The following is a 15590-nucleotide window of genomic DNA, read 5'->3' as shown; positions in this document are numbered from 1 at the left end:
AAATCATGTAATAATTCAAATTTGGTGCTTCTGTAATTCATTTGCCTTCTCAGGGACGCCTTCCTGGTCACCTTGTTTAAAACCATACTTCCCCCACTGTTAGCATTCCCTATCCTCCTTTCCTGGTTTATTTTTCTCCGTAGAACTTATCACTATTTGATGATGCTACATATTTTCATTGTTTATTGTCTACCTTCCCCAACTAGATAATAAGCTTCATAGGGCAGAGATTTTTCTGTTTTGTTCATTGTATGTCCTTAGTGTCTAAAGAGTGCCTGACACATAGTAGGTTTTTAGTAATTTTAAAAAATATATACTTTTATGGATTTGAGAGAGAGAGAACATTGATGTCAAAGAGAAACATCCATTGGTTGTCTCCCATACGCACCCCTACTGGGGACCGAGCCCACAACCTGGTCATGTGCCCTGACTGGGAATCGAACTGGCAACCTTTTGGTGCATGGAATGGCGTTCAACCAACTGAGTCACACCAGCCAGGGCTTAGTAAGTATTTTTGAATAGTGGTCTCCAACTTCATTTGGCTTTCAGCAGTGCCCATTTTCTCTTATATGACCTTCATCAGCTGTCCTTCCATTTTCATCTAAGACTACTCCAGACATTTTCCACTCTTAAACCTTTTTAACATTCATCTCCCCCAAACCTTTAACTCTCCCTCAGTCTCAGCAGACTTCATTGCCTTCTACTTCACTGAGAAAGAGGAGATCATCAGGTATAATTTTCTCAACTTTTTGCTCCCTTTATGCAAACTCAGAGGCACCTGTGCCCATTCTTCCTTTTCTTTCATTCTGAGATCTATATTTCCTTCTGTCAGTTTTTCACATTTACTATTCCAAATTCTCAGCCTGAAGATCTTCCCAAGTCTGCTCTACCCTGCACAAGAAAAACTTACCCTGTTATATCACTTCCCAGTAGTGTTTCCTATCCTTCCATTACAGTCAAATCAAGAGTTGTTTGCTTGTTTCCCCCTTTTCCCTATTTTGATTCACTTCTTATTCCTCTATCATCATCAGCACCTGACTCAGAGCTACTGGTAAGGTCATGAATGGCTTCCTATGTACCACACCCAGTGGAAAAATGTATTTCAGTCCTTATTATCCTAGACTTTCCTTTGAGTTTGATGCAAAGATGGAGTATTTTTTAAAAATGTAACTTCCTTGACTCATTTGTTCCTTTATCCAGTCATTTGACAAATATTTATTGAGCACCTGGTATATGTCAGGAACTGGAAATACTGTACAGTGAGCAAGCAGGCAAGACACTGTCCCTGCCTCACAGAGCATACAGTCCTGAAGTGTTCGTATTTTTTTATCAAGTTGGACAAACAAAGTAATCTTACGAGAGCTAATATTATCAAAGGATTAAAATGTGAGCTTTTGAGTCATACAGCAGTGAATTTGAATTTTGACTTTTTAATTTCTAGCTTTGTGACCTTGAGCAAGTGAATTAAACACTCTGAGCCTCGGTTTCTTCATCTATAAAATGATACTCATATTACAGCCTTGTTAAGAGAATTAAACAATATATGTAAAGTGCTTTAGCACAGCACAGGGCTGGGTTTTTTTTAAGGTTAGTTATTTTATCCTATTTGGACCTGAAAATGAAATAACATTGTGAAATAAATGCTAAAAGTATGAACTCAGAAAATAATACATATGTATCTCTGAGAGCACCTGACTGTACTTGGGATAGAAAGCCTTTGCTGAGATTGTATTTGAGGAAAAAGTCTGAAAGTGGGTGGAGGTATTGAGGAATAAATCTGGGAGGATTCTTATGATGCCATACACTGGTCTTTGCCACTAGATGGTGAGCTTCTGCAACCAGGGACTGTTTCTCCTTCAGTCTAGTAACCCTACTATGAGGCTTGTGATAGGTACCAAGCATATGTTCATTGAGTAAATCAACTAAAGACTTTTAGGGAAACTACTAGAACCATCTTACTACCATGGGTTGTTGGAACCTGCCCAGGCTTTGGTTTCCTGCAGCTGACCATTCACAAGCCCCACCCTAGCATGAATCCATGGATCTGGTAGATTCAGAGCATCCCAGATTAAGAAGGGCAAGGCAAGGCCCTACAGTGCTCTGCTCCTGCTCAAGTTGTGTGATGAGGGGCATTTGGCTACTTTGGTTGGTTCCTGGGCAGTTTCTTAGAAATGTTTCCTCAATTGTAAGAATTCCCACCTGAGTGTCTACTTCCTAAGTCCTCTACCTCAGCGTATTCCTGCCTCTTCTTAGCCTCAGTCTCTGAACAGCTAGCTACCTTACTTAGATTCAGACATCCCTTAAAACCTCTATGTTTGGATTCTTTCAAATGCCTTGCTGATCCTTGGTTGACTGAAGTAAGAATTGATTTTCTGTGTTTGAGTTTCTCTGTTTTGTTTTTTAACAGGTTCTCTAGTTGAACAATTAACTACAGAAAAATACGAGTGCATGGTGTGCTGTGAATTGGTTCGCGTCACAGCCCCAGTGTGGAGTTGTCAGAGCTGTTACCATGTCTTTCATTTGAACTGCATAAAGAAATGGGCAAGGTCTCCAGCATCTCAAGCAGGTCAGTCATTTCTCTATTCTGAGTAGTTATTCTCACCCATTGATATATTCAGCTTTTAAAATGCTATTTAGTTCTTGTATATTTATCTGCAGGGAGAGTATATTGTATCAATCACATATTTCAAATGGCCAGTATTAAGCTATAGATCTCAAATCAGCTAAACATAACAATAATAAAATATATTTAAGGTAAAATAAAATCAGTCACATTTACTGAAAATGGTAGCTTTTATCTAAGTAGCAACTATAGAAAACATTTCTTGTATAGTTTGCTTTAAAAAATTTATAGGAAGCAGGTGTTTAATTCATACTTGGAATGTTGAAAGTTGTTTTGCCTTTAACAAATCTTCTCCATAGTATTTTGTGGGCTTTTTCAAAGGATTCTAGTATTTATGGGTAATGCAAATGTTGTGCAATATGCTTTCTGAACTGTGGCTCTTCTTCTAATTTAAGATATCCAGGTTTCCCTGCACATACTCAAATATTTTTTTCTTTTTTTTTTTTTCCAAGCCAAGATTCAGATAATGGTTATCTTGAGATTAGAAATACTGTATTAGGCTCTGGCTGGGTAGCTCAGTTGATTGGAGTGTCATTCTGATGCATCAAGGTTGTTGGTACGATCTCCAGTCAGGGCAACATGTAAGCAGCAACCAGTGAATACATAAATAAGTGGAAGAACAAATTGATGTTTCTCTGTCAGTCTCTCTCTCTTCCCTCTCCCCCCTTCCTCTCTCTCTCTATCAAATCAATTAAAAAAGTTAGAAATACTATAATAGAACATTATCACTACAAAAAAATGATAATTATGTTATGAGGTGGAGGCATTAGCTAACACTTGTAATCATATTGCAGTATGTAAATTTATCAAAGCAACATGTTGTACACCTTAAACTCACATAATGTTATATGTCATTTATTTCTCAGTTAAAAAAAGAACAAAATGGATACCCACTTGACTCATTGTATCTAAAGTGCTTATAAATATAAGCCTAAATGCAGTATTTGAGCAAAGCAATCAGAATTGTGAATTTGTCTCTTTAATGTCTCTGTCCTTAACATGGAAATTACCACCACTGCTTCAATGTTATGCCTTCCTATAGGTTTAAATTTTTTTTTTAATTACATGTGCTTTTTAAAAGAAATTATTTTGGTTTTCTCTCCTCTTTTTTTTGGCAGATGGCCAGAGTGGTTGGAGGTGTCCTGCCTGTCAGAATGTTTCTGCACATGTTCCTAATACCTATACTTGTTTCTGTGGTAAGTCTTTTTGCATACATTAGAGTTTTTTCCACTCCAGGCATTGTACTTCAGTTCCCAGCCTAGGAGAGGTGGTCTCTTGGGCATGTTTTAGAAGTTACTAATAAGACTTCAAAGCTTCAGGGTCTACAAGAAATCATATGCATGTTGTCCTTCACACAGCTAGAGCCACAGGCCTTTGTGCCCTTGGCAGGCTATTCTGGAGAAGGGCCTTTACATCATGCCCTCCATGCTCACACTACTTCTGAGCTGTTGTGCTGGTCTCCTTGGTCTTCACTTTAGACCAGACCTGATTGGGTGACAAAGGCGGGTATAGACATGGGCTTCTTCTCACTTCTAGCTGTAACAGCTTTGAGATTCCAAATTTGAATAGCATAAAGAAAGAGTAGTGTTGAAGTATACTTTATTTTAACCCAAGGAATCAGTCATTGATGTTTATAATAAAGAGAGAAATTTTCTATAGACCAGCATTGCTAACTCTGTCCTTGTGCTCTCCCTCTTTATGGAACACTCTTCATGTTTTTAAATAGCTCAGTTCCCCTATGTGTTAGGAAAAACCTTTCTGTGATCCAGATGCTCATACCTCTGCTATCCTATTTCCTGCATATATTCCCCCCTACTTTCCTTCCTATCTTTTAACAACTAATCTTTACCATGTGATAGTTGATTTTTCTTTTCTTTTTTAAGATTTGTAATTGATTTTTAGAGAGAGAGGAAGGGAGAGAGAGAGAGCGGAACATCGATGTGAGAAACATCGATCAGCTGCCTCCTACACCCCCATTACTGGGGATCCAGCCCACAACCAGGCATGTGCCCTGACCAGGAATCAAATGGCAACCTTTCCGTGCACGGGATGACTCCCAACCAGCTGAGCCACACTGGCCAGGTCCTTATTTTTCAAATTTTGTTTCTTAAGCATGTTTCCCTCCTTGAATCATTGCATCTTTGCTTCCGTCCTTGTTATCTCCCTGAAACTATATTCAACAGTCATCAATGACCCCTTCTGACCAAATCCAGGGCTAACTTAGATGTTAATCTTTCTGGTAGCACAACAGCCTTTAACACTTTTGACCACACCCTTTTTGAATTGACTAGCTCTTCCTGTTTCTTTCTGCAAACTCTCATTTTTGTAACTGATTGGCTCATATTCCTCCTTTCCCGTTACTTAATTAGCAGCTTTCACTAAGAGTTTGACCATCACCTCTTTAATTTCTTGACTCAATCTCTTGGTGAGTTCATCAACTATCTAGAATGTTCTTCCCCTTTCCTTTAAATCCTCATCAACTGTGTCATTCAAGATCTGACCTCTAACATTTTCTTCCAAAGGAAGCTTTCTGTTTTTAAAATTTTTATTTATTGATTTTAGAAAGAAAGAGAGAAACATTGATTTGTTGTTCCACTTATTCATGCATTCATTGGTTGGTGCTTGTATTATGCCCCAACTGGGGATCGAACCTGCAACCTTGGTGGGTTGGGACAGCATTCTAACCAACTGAGCTACCCAACCAGGGCAGAAGCTTCCTTTTCTTATTCTCTCTCCCACTTTGGCCAGTCTTTGATTCAGAATCTACTGGTATGTTTTATTGCCAAAATCTGAGCTCTGTTAGATACTAAATTAGTATTAATTAAAGGAATGAATAATCAAGAATGTACTACTAAAAGGCAACATGAAACTGAAAGCAAGAGAGCAATGGAAAATTGGACAGATAAGGCCCTGGCCAGTGTGGCTCAATGGTTAGTATGTCAGCCTGCACACCAAAGGGTTGTGGGTTCGATTCCCAGTCAGGGCATGTACCTGGGTTGTGGGTTCACTCCCCACCCCCAATCACCCAGTCAGGGCACATGCGGGAGGCAGCCAGTCCATGAGTCTCTCTCATATCAATTTCTCTCTCTCGTTCTCTCTCCCCCTCCTTCCTTCCCTTCCACTCTCTCTGAAAAGCAATGGAAAAAATATCCTCAGATGAGGATCAGCAAAAAAAAGAAAAGAAAGTTGGACAAATAGGACCAATACCAAGGCTTGACAACCTTATTTTAAAGGACTTTTAAGCATAAGTACCACAATGGAATTAAAGATATTGTTAAATATCTTTCACTGATAAAATTAGATATGAGACCCTATGAAGGTAGAAGAAAGTGGGGCAAAGGTCAAGATGATCTCAGCAAAGTAAAATGCTGTGAGAATGTAGTTAATGACCTTATTTTACCTGATAACTTTGCCCCACTCTGTTCTTCTGGAAGTTCATTAATTTAATGTATTTTATTAAGAACTTATTAATGTACCAGACACTGAAGAAACAGAAGAATTTAAGACTATTGACTTCTCAGTGCTTATAGTCCAAGAGTTAGACACAATTAACTTGATGTTCTACTAGAAGTCTAGAGTGCTATGGGAGATCTTTGGGGTGAATTATGACTTCCGGCTGTTTGATTTAAGGGAAGCCTTCATAAAGGAGGTAGAATTAAACTGGGCTTGAAAACTAGGTAAAACCTTGCTAGGAAAGAAGATTTGTTGAAGAGAATAGCATAAGCAGAAGTTAAAAACCAAGAAGGCTTAGAATCTATTGGGAGAAGAGGTGGCCCTCTGATTATGGAGCTCAGGCTCTTTAAAGGTGGAGGAGTGGGAGATGACTGGAAAGGTGGGGCTGACTTCTTGAGGCCAGGCTTAGACATTGGCACCTCATTTGGCTGTCTGTGGAAAGCCACTGAACGCATCAATGTGATTCTTTATTAAGCTTAATCTCATGGCGGTGAGTGGAGTGTTTGGGGGCCTGAACAGTTTGTGGTCTTACAGTAGCCCAGGTAAATAATAAAAGTCTATAATCAGTATTAGAGTGGGGTAGGAGGGAGGACGCACACAATTTCAAAGGTAAACAAATTCACAGCAGTGAGAAAGGGAGGGACCTAAATGTGGTTCCAAAGTTGCGTGCTTTTAGAAATGGTGATACCAAGGACAAAAAAGGGCAGATCAGGAGAACCAGGTTTAGTGGGGATGATGAGTTCAGTTTAGAGATGTTGAGTTGGAGGAATAAGACATTCATGAGAGATGTTTGACAAGCAGTTAGGAGTATTTGAAGAGAGATCAGGACTTAGCACTGGTAGTCATCGCAGTTGAGAGTAGTAGACCTGAGTGGGGAAAGAGTGAAAAAGGGGTCTAATATACAACCCTGGCAAAAAAGGGAAAAAACACACATTTAGAGTCAGGATAAAGAGGTGGAGCCATTGAAAGATGTCTGGGGAAAATCAGGTCACTGTATTGGAGCAAGAAAGCACAAAGGCAAGGAAGCTTTTCCAGTAGCCTGGAGATGAGGTTCCAGCCAGTAGAGAGGCTATAGCGGGAGTAGAGGGGGAGGTGAGGTGAGAAATACTAAGTAGAAAAATTGACAAGATTTGGTGATTAAGTAGAATATGGAAAGAAAAAAGGGGGATGACTAATTTTTGTGTGGCTCTGACAGTGATGGTGTTGCTGACAGAAATAGGGAACACTGAAGACAGAGAGGTTTAAGAGGAAAGATGCTAAGTTTGGCTACAGAGGTAGGCAGTTTGAAGTGACTGAAACCCCAATCACGGATGTTCAGCAGACAGTTGGACAAGCAGGACTGAAACTGAGGCTTCAGGGCAATGCAGAAAAATGTAGATTCTCATTGGCCTTTAGGTATATTAAACCTCACAGCATGAATAAGAGTTTTGAAAGAGACAAGCTACAGAGAAAAACAGAGCACAAGGACTGGGGACAGACTGTCATTTAGGGTGTAAATTGTCCAAGTAAGGATGAATTCCTCTAGGGCAAGGAAGAGTCCTGTGCCTCAGTTTTACCCTTCTTGCCTGTATGCTAAGTTGATGGAAGATGCTTACTAAAGATTTGCAGAGTGACATTGATTGTAAAAGTATAGCCCTTTCATGCCTACCTTATAGCTTTAGAATAGGTGAGTTCTTACTATGCAGTGGACTTATGTTCTTTCCATCTCTTACTGCTCCCCTCCCTCCATTGCTCTCTTCCCTTATTTCCTGTTTTGATCCCATATCAATTCAAGGGCCTATTTACAGAAGGCTTATTTTGTAGGTTTTTTCCTTGGATTAAATGTGTCCATTAGTCAAAGTGGCATTTTTATAAGTAAATAACTTTTTATTTACCTTTTCCAGGTAATCCATAATTTAAGATTTATACTCAGTGAAGCTTTTGATGAATAGCATTAAATTCACCTTTTTATTCTGGGGTGTGCCATAATGTGTTTGTTGAACTAATAAAAACCACACTGATGTTCCATGCTGACTAGCTATATTGTGTTATTTCATTAAAGTCTAGGATGCATTTGAAGTTTGTACCATTGACTGTCTGATCTGATATGTTTTAGGCAAGGTAAAGAATCCTGAATGGAGCAGAAATGAAATTCCACATAGTTGTGGTGAGGTTTGTAGAAAGAAACAGCCTGGACAGGACTGCCCACATTCCTGTAACCTGTAAGTTGGAATGCTAGACCCCTGGGGATTCTTGATGGGCACATTTTGTTCATTTCTTTGAGTATACCTATCTGGTTAGCATGTAACAGGACAGGGTAAAAGGCAATATGGTATCATTTACTGAGCATTGACTCTTAAAGTTAACTCATTGAATCCTTAAAACAACCCAGTGATATATATAGATGTTTGTCATCTCCATTTTACAGATGGGCTCAGAAAGGCCAAATGTCTTGCCCAAGGTCACAGTGCTAGGACATGATAGAGCTGGGATTTCCAAAGCCAGTGTTCCTCTCAGTATATTACACTGCTGGCTTCTAAGATGAAATATCCCCCACTGATAACCAGATCCAAGAGAGTGTATAGGACAGAGTTCTGTCTGGGGAAAGGCAATTGTGTAGGGCCCTGTTGGGCAGTATTTTCAGGATGTGAATCCCTTTCCTACAATAAGTATCGAGCTTTAGAATGTATTCAGTCAGCTTCTAAATAATAAGATATATGCACAGTAATAAACAATTTATCGGTTACAAACAAATTTGTACAAGCTTTGACCTGAGACCAAGGTTTAATTCCTGGGTTTGATTCACTTAACAGTTATGTGATGTTGGATAAATTACTTAATTTCTCTGAGGCTGTAATATAATAATGATACGAGCTTGTAGAACTTACAGAGTCTTATGATTATTAAATGAATCGATGCACGTAAAAGGCTTGGTACAGATCCTGGCACGTGGTCAAAATATGATAATTGTTGCTTATAGTACCCAAATCTAAGAGTAAAACAGACATCAGAGTGTTATCTTGGTACTTCTGCATGGAGGAGAAGTAAATGTTGAACCAGAGGTCTTGTGGTCAAGATGTAGGGGTGGTGCTCTGGAATTGTCAGTGTGGGGAAAGCTATTCATACTGGACTAAACAGCATGGCCTGCCATCTTCTGGGCAGTCAGCCTTCCCTTTCCTTTGACTGCTTCAGTAGATCCTTCCCCAGAATCCAGGGGGCCCATCTATTTAAACTATTCCTTCCCTTAGTTGGCATTTTAAGTAAATTTAGTAATAGGAAATTAATCCTTTGTGTGAATTCTTTTTCTGACACCTTCAGCAGAAATGGGTCCTTTTGGGACTATGAAAGAACATCAGATGTGATGTAGATCAGGTAGTCAACGCCATGTCTGAAGGGAAATGAGGCCATAAAATTTGCTGCTTTGTTGCTCTGGAAATTCTGCCCTTGATTTGGGAACTGACTGACCTTTTACTCCTGTCAGGACCCTAGAGATTGCCATACCCCAACAGCACCTTCCTTTGAAAAGAAAGCTTTGAGTTTCTCTAATTTATACTTATCGGGACTCAAGCCACAGTTGGCCCCTTTATCTTTCTATTTTGGGTTGTTCTCATAGATTATAAAGTTCTCTAGAGCAGTTCTCAACCCCGGCTACCCATTAGAATCATTTAGGGAGCACTTTTAAACACCAGTGCCAGTCTCTACCTCAGAGCAATTGAATCAGAACTTCTAGGGGTAGATCTGAGCATCTGTAGTTTTTAAAGCTGTCCAGGTGATTCTAATATGTAGCCAGTGTTGCAAACCATTGCTCTAAAGGTTATAAAAACTTTAAGTCCATGCCTCATGGATATTTGAAATAACCTGGAGTCATCCACTTCTGACCAGCGGTTTATCTGTCAGCCTGAAGTTATTTAAATGTGCAGCCATGAAAATAGTTTCACCTGAAAGGGTTGAGGCATATCATGTGAAATATAACTATTAAATAATGATAATCATCTTTAAACACACACACATGTTTAAACTTAAGTCTTCTGTGGGTTCTGTCTGTCAAAATGCGTCACCTTAGAAGACTAAACACTTGTTCCTTATTGTTACCAGTGTTTAGAGCACATTTAAGAATTATCAGAACTAATTTAGAAGTCACATTAAAAAATCCAACCAGACTTTATAGGCACACCTAGTTTTTATACCAAATTCTATTAACCTACGTGATTAATTAGACTTGGCTTGATTGACTTTCAGTTCCCAAAGGACTGTAATTTGCCATTACTTAGAAAGCCCCAGCCTCCCAAAAAAAAGTTATCATAGAAGATTCCACAGTGTTTTAAGTAGTGGTATTTCTGAACAGGTGTGTAATTTACCAGGGTGTCTGCTTTGAAAAGAACAGTATTTATTTAAATATGTACAGTGGTACCTCGGTTTTCAAATGTCATCTGTTCCGGAAGACCGTTTAAGTTCTAAAACGTTCGAAAGCTGAGGAATCAACAGCCGACAGCTAGGCCTCAGGATCTTGCCCTCAGCAGAGGCCGTGTGGCATGTTCGACTTACGAGGCATGTTCGAAAATTGAAGCATTTACTTCCCGGTTTACGGTGTTCATAAACCAAAATGTTCGTCAACGGAGACGTTCAAAAACCAAGATAACACTGTAATTCCATTTTGTAATTTTTTTCTTTGGTGTCTTTATATCATAGCTCCTATAAAAAGCATTCTATTCAGAGATCTAATTGTGACCTATAGCATATTGCTAAGCCAAATTCTTTCCATGAGTCCCTTTCTCCTTTGTTCTCTCCGTGTGTTACCAGCATGCCTCCCTTCATGTCATCCTTTTACTATTCCCATCATTAGCCCATTGTCGGTTATTATTTCACTAGCTGATAAGAAAATGTCTATACTTCTCGTGGACCTAGTAGCTTTGAGCTCTATTATTTTGCTCAGGTTCTAAAGGAGTCCATTGGCCGTTCTGCCATTCACCTGAGTGGCAAGCAATTTTTATCCCTGCACAGTGCACTAAGTGGGCCAAGACAATATTTGGAAATGTCACCTCTGACTATCAGACCCAAATAAAACCAGCATTTTGACGTGGGCTTTACTTTTCTGGCTAAGTATTCTAAGATGATTATATAAAAATGTTTTTGTCTTTGTTTAAATAGTTTAATCAACTTTAGACAAATACTAAAATATTTCATAGTAGATTTGTTTGTTGCCATATAAAAATGGGAGTCAGCTGGAGCAGCTTTGTTCAGGTTTGGTTATAGGTATGATTTATTCATCTAAGGTTTTCTTTTTTAGTCTCTGCCATCCTGGACCTTGCCCACCCTGTCCTGCCTTTATGACTAAAACATGTGAATGTGGACGGACCAGGTGAGGTTAGAATTGTACTCTAAAGAGGACTCATTTTTCCACATTGATGATTTATGTGTGAATTTCTAAAATAAAAGATTAGTAGGTAGGTGTAAATAGTACTTATTTACTACCATTAATAAATAAATAGCAGGCATAAATTGTACTTTTCTGCAAATAGTAGTTTCCTTTGCTGCCTTGATCCTATTTTGCAGTCTTATAAGTGATTAAGAAATTATATGCACAGTGAGATTACTTATTGAAAAGTCAAGGTGACAGGGGCTTTTTTCTTAACCTCTCTACTGGGTGAAAGAATCAGGAATTAAACCCAGGACTTTTTAGGTCCAGAAGGCAGGAACCATTCACCTGCGGCTAGCACAGTATCTGGCAACTAGGAGGTTTTCCGTGAATATTGTTAAATGAAATAATAAGTGATCCCAGAGCCTGCCCTTTTTCATTGCAATACAAGTTCTGCATTGTCAGTGCAAGGATCACTGATAACTATAGAGTGCCTCTGAGGTCTAGTAAGTCCATAAAATGACTTCCAAACCACCTGATGAGATGGGATCATGCAGATTTTCAATAATATGCATTTTAATGCGTACTGAACTTAATGAGGGTAACAGTGTAGCCTGAGAGTCATATACAAGGGCTCTATGTCAGAAAGACCTGGTCCGACCTGGGTTTTGCCACTTACTAGTTGTTGACCTGGGCAAGTTGCTTGGTCTCATTGAGCCTCATTCTCTTATCATAAAGTAAAAATGATAGTGTTTTCCTCAAGGAATTGATGTTAGCCATGATGCTGAGCACTGGAAACTGATCATGTTAAGTACATAAGTGACTTTTTAAAACAAAATGTATAGTTGAAGTAGGAGTAGAGGTAGAATAAAACTCTTCATGTGGGAGAGTAGACTCCAAGCTCTCTAAACCATTAAGCTGGAAAGAGACCTGAAGACAGTTGTCTGAAAGCCCTGGCCTCATATCCTTCTCCAGCTGATAACTCAGCAAAATCAGGATGTTTATTAGAACAAAGCCAGAATGATTTCCCCATCCTGAAACAAAGTCACATATAGTATGTTCTTAAGTATTATAGCTGCATAAAATGCCAGGGTGCCAAGACCCAGGAGAATGCCATGGTGTGTTCATTCTGAGAATCTACCTTATTAACTACACCTCTCCAACTTCCTTACTACCATCTATAAGTTACTGTGGGAGCTCCAGGCCCTTTCCCCTCCGGCAGTCTGCTTCATTGGAACTCAGAAGAAATTGCATATAACAAAAGCTTAGGAGTAGCTTTCAGTTCCTCACTGATCAGAAAATAGGGGACAGAGAAACGCAGAATAGGAAATAAGGAAAGCAAAGGAGGAAAAAGAACAAAGTGAGAAGGGGAGAGTAATTGAGGCAATAAGGATTAGGGGAGGGAAACAAAGAAAAAGTGGGGGAAATGGGGCCGAGAGAAAGGTTTGGTAGGTTTTGGGGGAGGGCTTGGGCTTTGGTACTAGTTTAGCTGTCACGCAGGAACTTAATGTCCAACATTAGACCAATGCTGTCTTTACATCTACTCTCTTTACAGGCACACAGTTCGCTGTGGTCAGGCTGTCTCAGTCCACTGTTCTAACCCATGTGAGAATATTTTGAATTGTGGTCAGCACCACTGTGCTGAGCTGTGCCATGGGGGTCAGTGCCAGCCTTGCCGGATTATATTGAACCAAGGTAAGTGGTGAACACACTATCCAGCAATACTTGTGTACTTTTTTGGAACCTTATTTATGGTTTTCTTTTCTTTTTTTAATATGTTTTTATTGATTTCAGAGAGGAAGAGAGAAGGGGAGAGAGATAGAAACATCAATGATGAGAGAGAATGACCAATCCGCTGCCTCCTGCACGCCCCCCACTGGGGGTCGAGCCCACAACCCAGGCATGTGCCCTGACCCGGAATTGAACCTTGATCTTCTGGACCATAGGTAGATGCTCAGCTGCTGAGCTATGCCCAGCCCGGCTCCATTGATTTTTTAGAGGAGGGGCAAGGAGAGAGAGAGAGGGAGAGAAACATTGATGTGGCAGAGATACATCAATTGGTTGCCTCCCACCTACACCCCTACCAGGGCTGGGGATTGAGCCTACAACTGAGGTATGTGCCGTTGACTGGGAATCAAACCCAGGCCCCTCCTGTCCAAAGGCTGACACCCTAACCACTGGGCCAAACTGGCTAGGGCCCTGTTTCACTCTTTACACAAAAATTAATTCTACATGGATCACAGACATAAATGTAAAACACAGAAAATAAAGCTTCCAGCCCAGCCAAGTGTGGCTCAGCGGTTAAGCGTCGACCTAGGATCCAGGTGATCAGGGTTCGATTCCCGGTCAAGGCACATGCCCAGGTTGCGGGCTGCAGCGGATCAATGACTCTCTCATCATTGATGTTTCTGTCTCTCTCCCCCTCTCCTTTCCTCTCTCTGAAATCAATAAAGATATATTTAAAAAAGGAAAAAAAAAAAAGCAAGCTTCCAGAAGAAACTGTAAGAGAATATTTTCATGACTTTGGGTTTAGGCAAAGATGTATTGGACAGAGCAACAAAAAGACTAATCATAAAAGAAAACACTATTAAGGCTTTTACTCAGCTAAATCAGTCTTTTTGTACAAATTTGAATGGATCCCAATCTCTTCCATTTTTGTGTAGTTGATTTTTCAAACTCAGTTGAGGACTTTTTATTTGTCTGCATTAAATATCTAGCAAAGTATTTTGGCCATGAGTATAGTTTATCTTTTCAAATTACAATTCTCCTGGGATCCCTTTCAGCTTTATTTAGACTTTTAATAAGCATTCCTTCTAGGTCTTCATTCCTAGGTTGATTAAAATGCTGAACAGGTTAAGGCTGGCAGTAAGACCTTCTTCTAGACTGTCTTGGTTTCTTAATATTCTTTAACCAGCTCCACCCAACTCTTCTGTCACCAGCTCATAGTTCTGTCTCCTGTGCCTAAGCGTAGCAGAGCTTTTTAGTATTGTGCTCATATTATTTCCTGGTTGATTTAGGGGCTCCATTTTGTTAAAATTTTCTGATCCTTGATTCTTTTATTCACAGCTGTGTACTCATATCTCTGAAAAAAGCCTCTGCTCTGTTTGAGCAGAAACTTAGCAAAAAAAAAAAAAAAAAAAAAGCCTGCTTGCAGAAGTTCCCATTTGCTGGGGTTTGTTTATCAATTCATTGATTCCAATTCATTGATTCCAAAAATACTGATTGAGTTTTTTCATCATCTATATTAATTCATCCAATAACTATTGAATGAATGAGCAATTAGATGAATTTGAATGAATGAATGTGTTTTAGAACAGGGAATGAAACTGCACATATACTTACGGAAGATGTAATGTGTATGTGTGTGTGTGTGTGTGTATATATATATATATATATATTTATTATTATTTTTGAATTTATTGAGGTGACATTGGTTAATAAAATTATATAGTTTTCAGGTGTACAATTCTATAATAAATCATCTATATATTGTATGCTCATCACCCCAAGTCCAGTCTCCTTCCATCACCATTTATCCCTCCCATAAAATACTTTTTATTATGAACTATACAAAATCAAAACTCCAAATAAGTACTGCTTAAAAGATGCACTGACATTTATATTTCAAAATAACGCTATATAATTAGTTTTTTTAAATCTGAGCTAGTACAATATCATTTATCTTTACTAAGACCAAAAACAACCGCAGCCACATTAATACTTGATAGAATTTTGATGTCTGATAATCCCTGTGTATCAGACAGCATCCAGTTAAAATATCAGTATAGCTTTCATTCATCAAAGGAAATATTTTACTCAAGTTCCCAAAACAAATTTGAGGAGTTATGTTGGGTTTGAATTGAAGAAAAAGGCCCAGTTAAAATACTGAAACAAAGTTTTCTTTTGGTGGAAGCTGAAATTGGTGTATACATTCTAATCAAAAAATCTATTCCATGTGGCATTTTTAAAATTTTTAAAAATACCAGGCCAAACCCTTAGCTCCCTTCACTGCTTTTGCTTTCCTTTTCCCCTTCCCTGTCTTTCACTTTGCCTTCAGCCTTTTTTCTTTGCCTCTGGTTTATCCATATGGGGTACTGTCCATACTGGTCTAGAAGACTTCCTATTTCTCTTAATATCAGACTCCAAATTTTTACTCAGTGTGAATACTTGAACATGATT

At 39.1% G+C, this 15590-nt stretch overlaps 1 protein-coding gene across 5 annotated transcripts in view; it reads left to right on the top strand.

Annotated features, from left to right (window-relative positions):
- The window catches only part of NFX1 (nuclear transcription factor, X-box binding 1), a 69642-nt gene that overhangs the window by 8766 nt on the left and 45286 nt on the right, over positions 1 to 15590 (top strand). For all 5 annotated transcript variants that reach the window (XM_081151054.1, XM_081151056.1, XM_081151053.1 and 2 more), the window contains exons 3-7: positions 2408 to 2566; positions 3742 to 3819; positions 8172 to 8277; positions 11343 to 11414; positions 12967 to 13106. In XM_081151054.1, the coding sequence (XP_081007180.1) occupies positions 2408 to 2566; positions 3742 to 3819; positions 8172 to 8277; positions 11343 to 11414; positions 12967 to 13106 (555 nt within the window). The remainder of the gene's footprint in view (positions 1 to 2407; positions 2567 to 3741; positions 3820 to 8171; positions 8278 to 11342; positions 11415 to 12966; positions 13107 to 15590) is intronic.

Source organism: Miniopterus schreibersii (assembly GCF_964146895.1).
Source record: "Miniopterus schreibersii genome assembly, chromosome: 11".
Classification (NCBI taxonomy): domain Eukaryota; kingdom Metazoa; phylum Chordata; class Mammalia; order Chiroptera; family Miniopteridae; genus Miniopterus; species Miniopterus schreibersii.
Note: the sequence above shows the minus strand (reverse complement) of the source record. Positions and strands in the feature narration are given on the sequence as shown.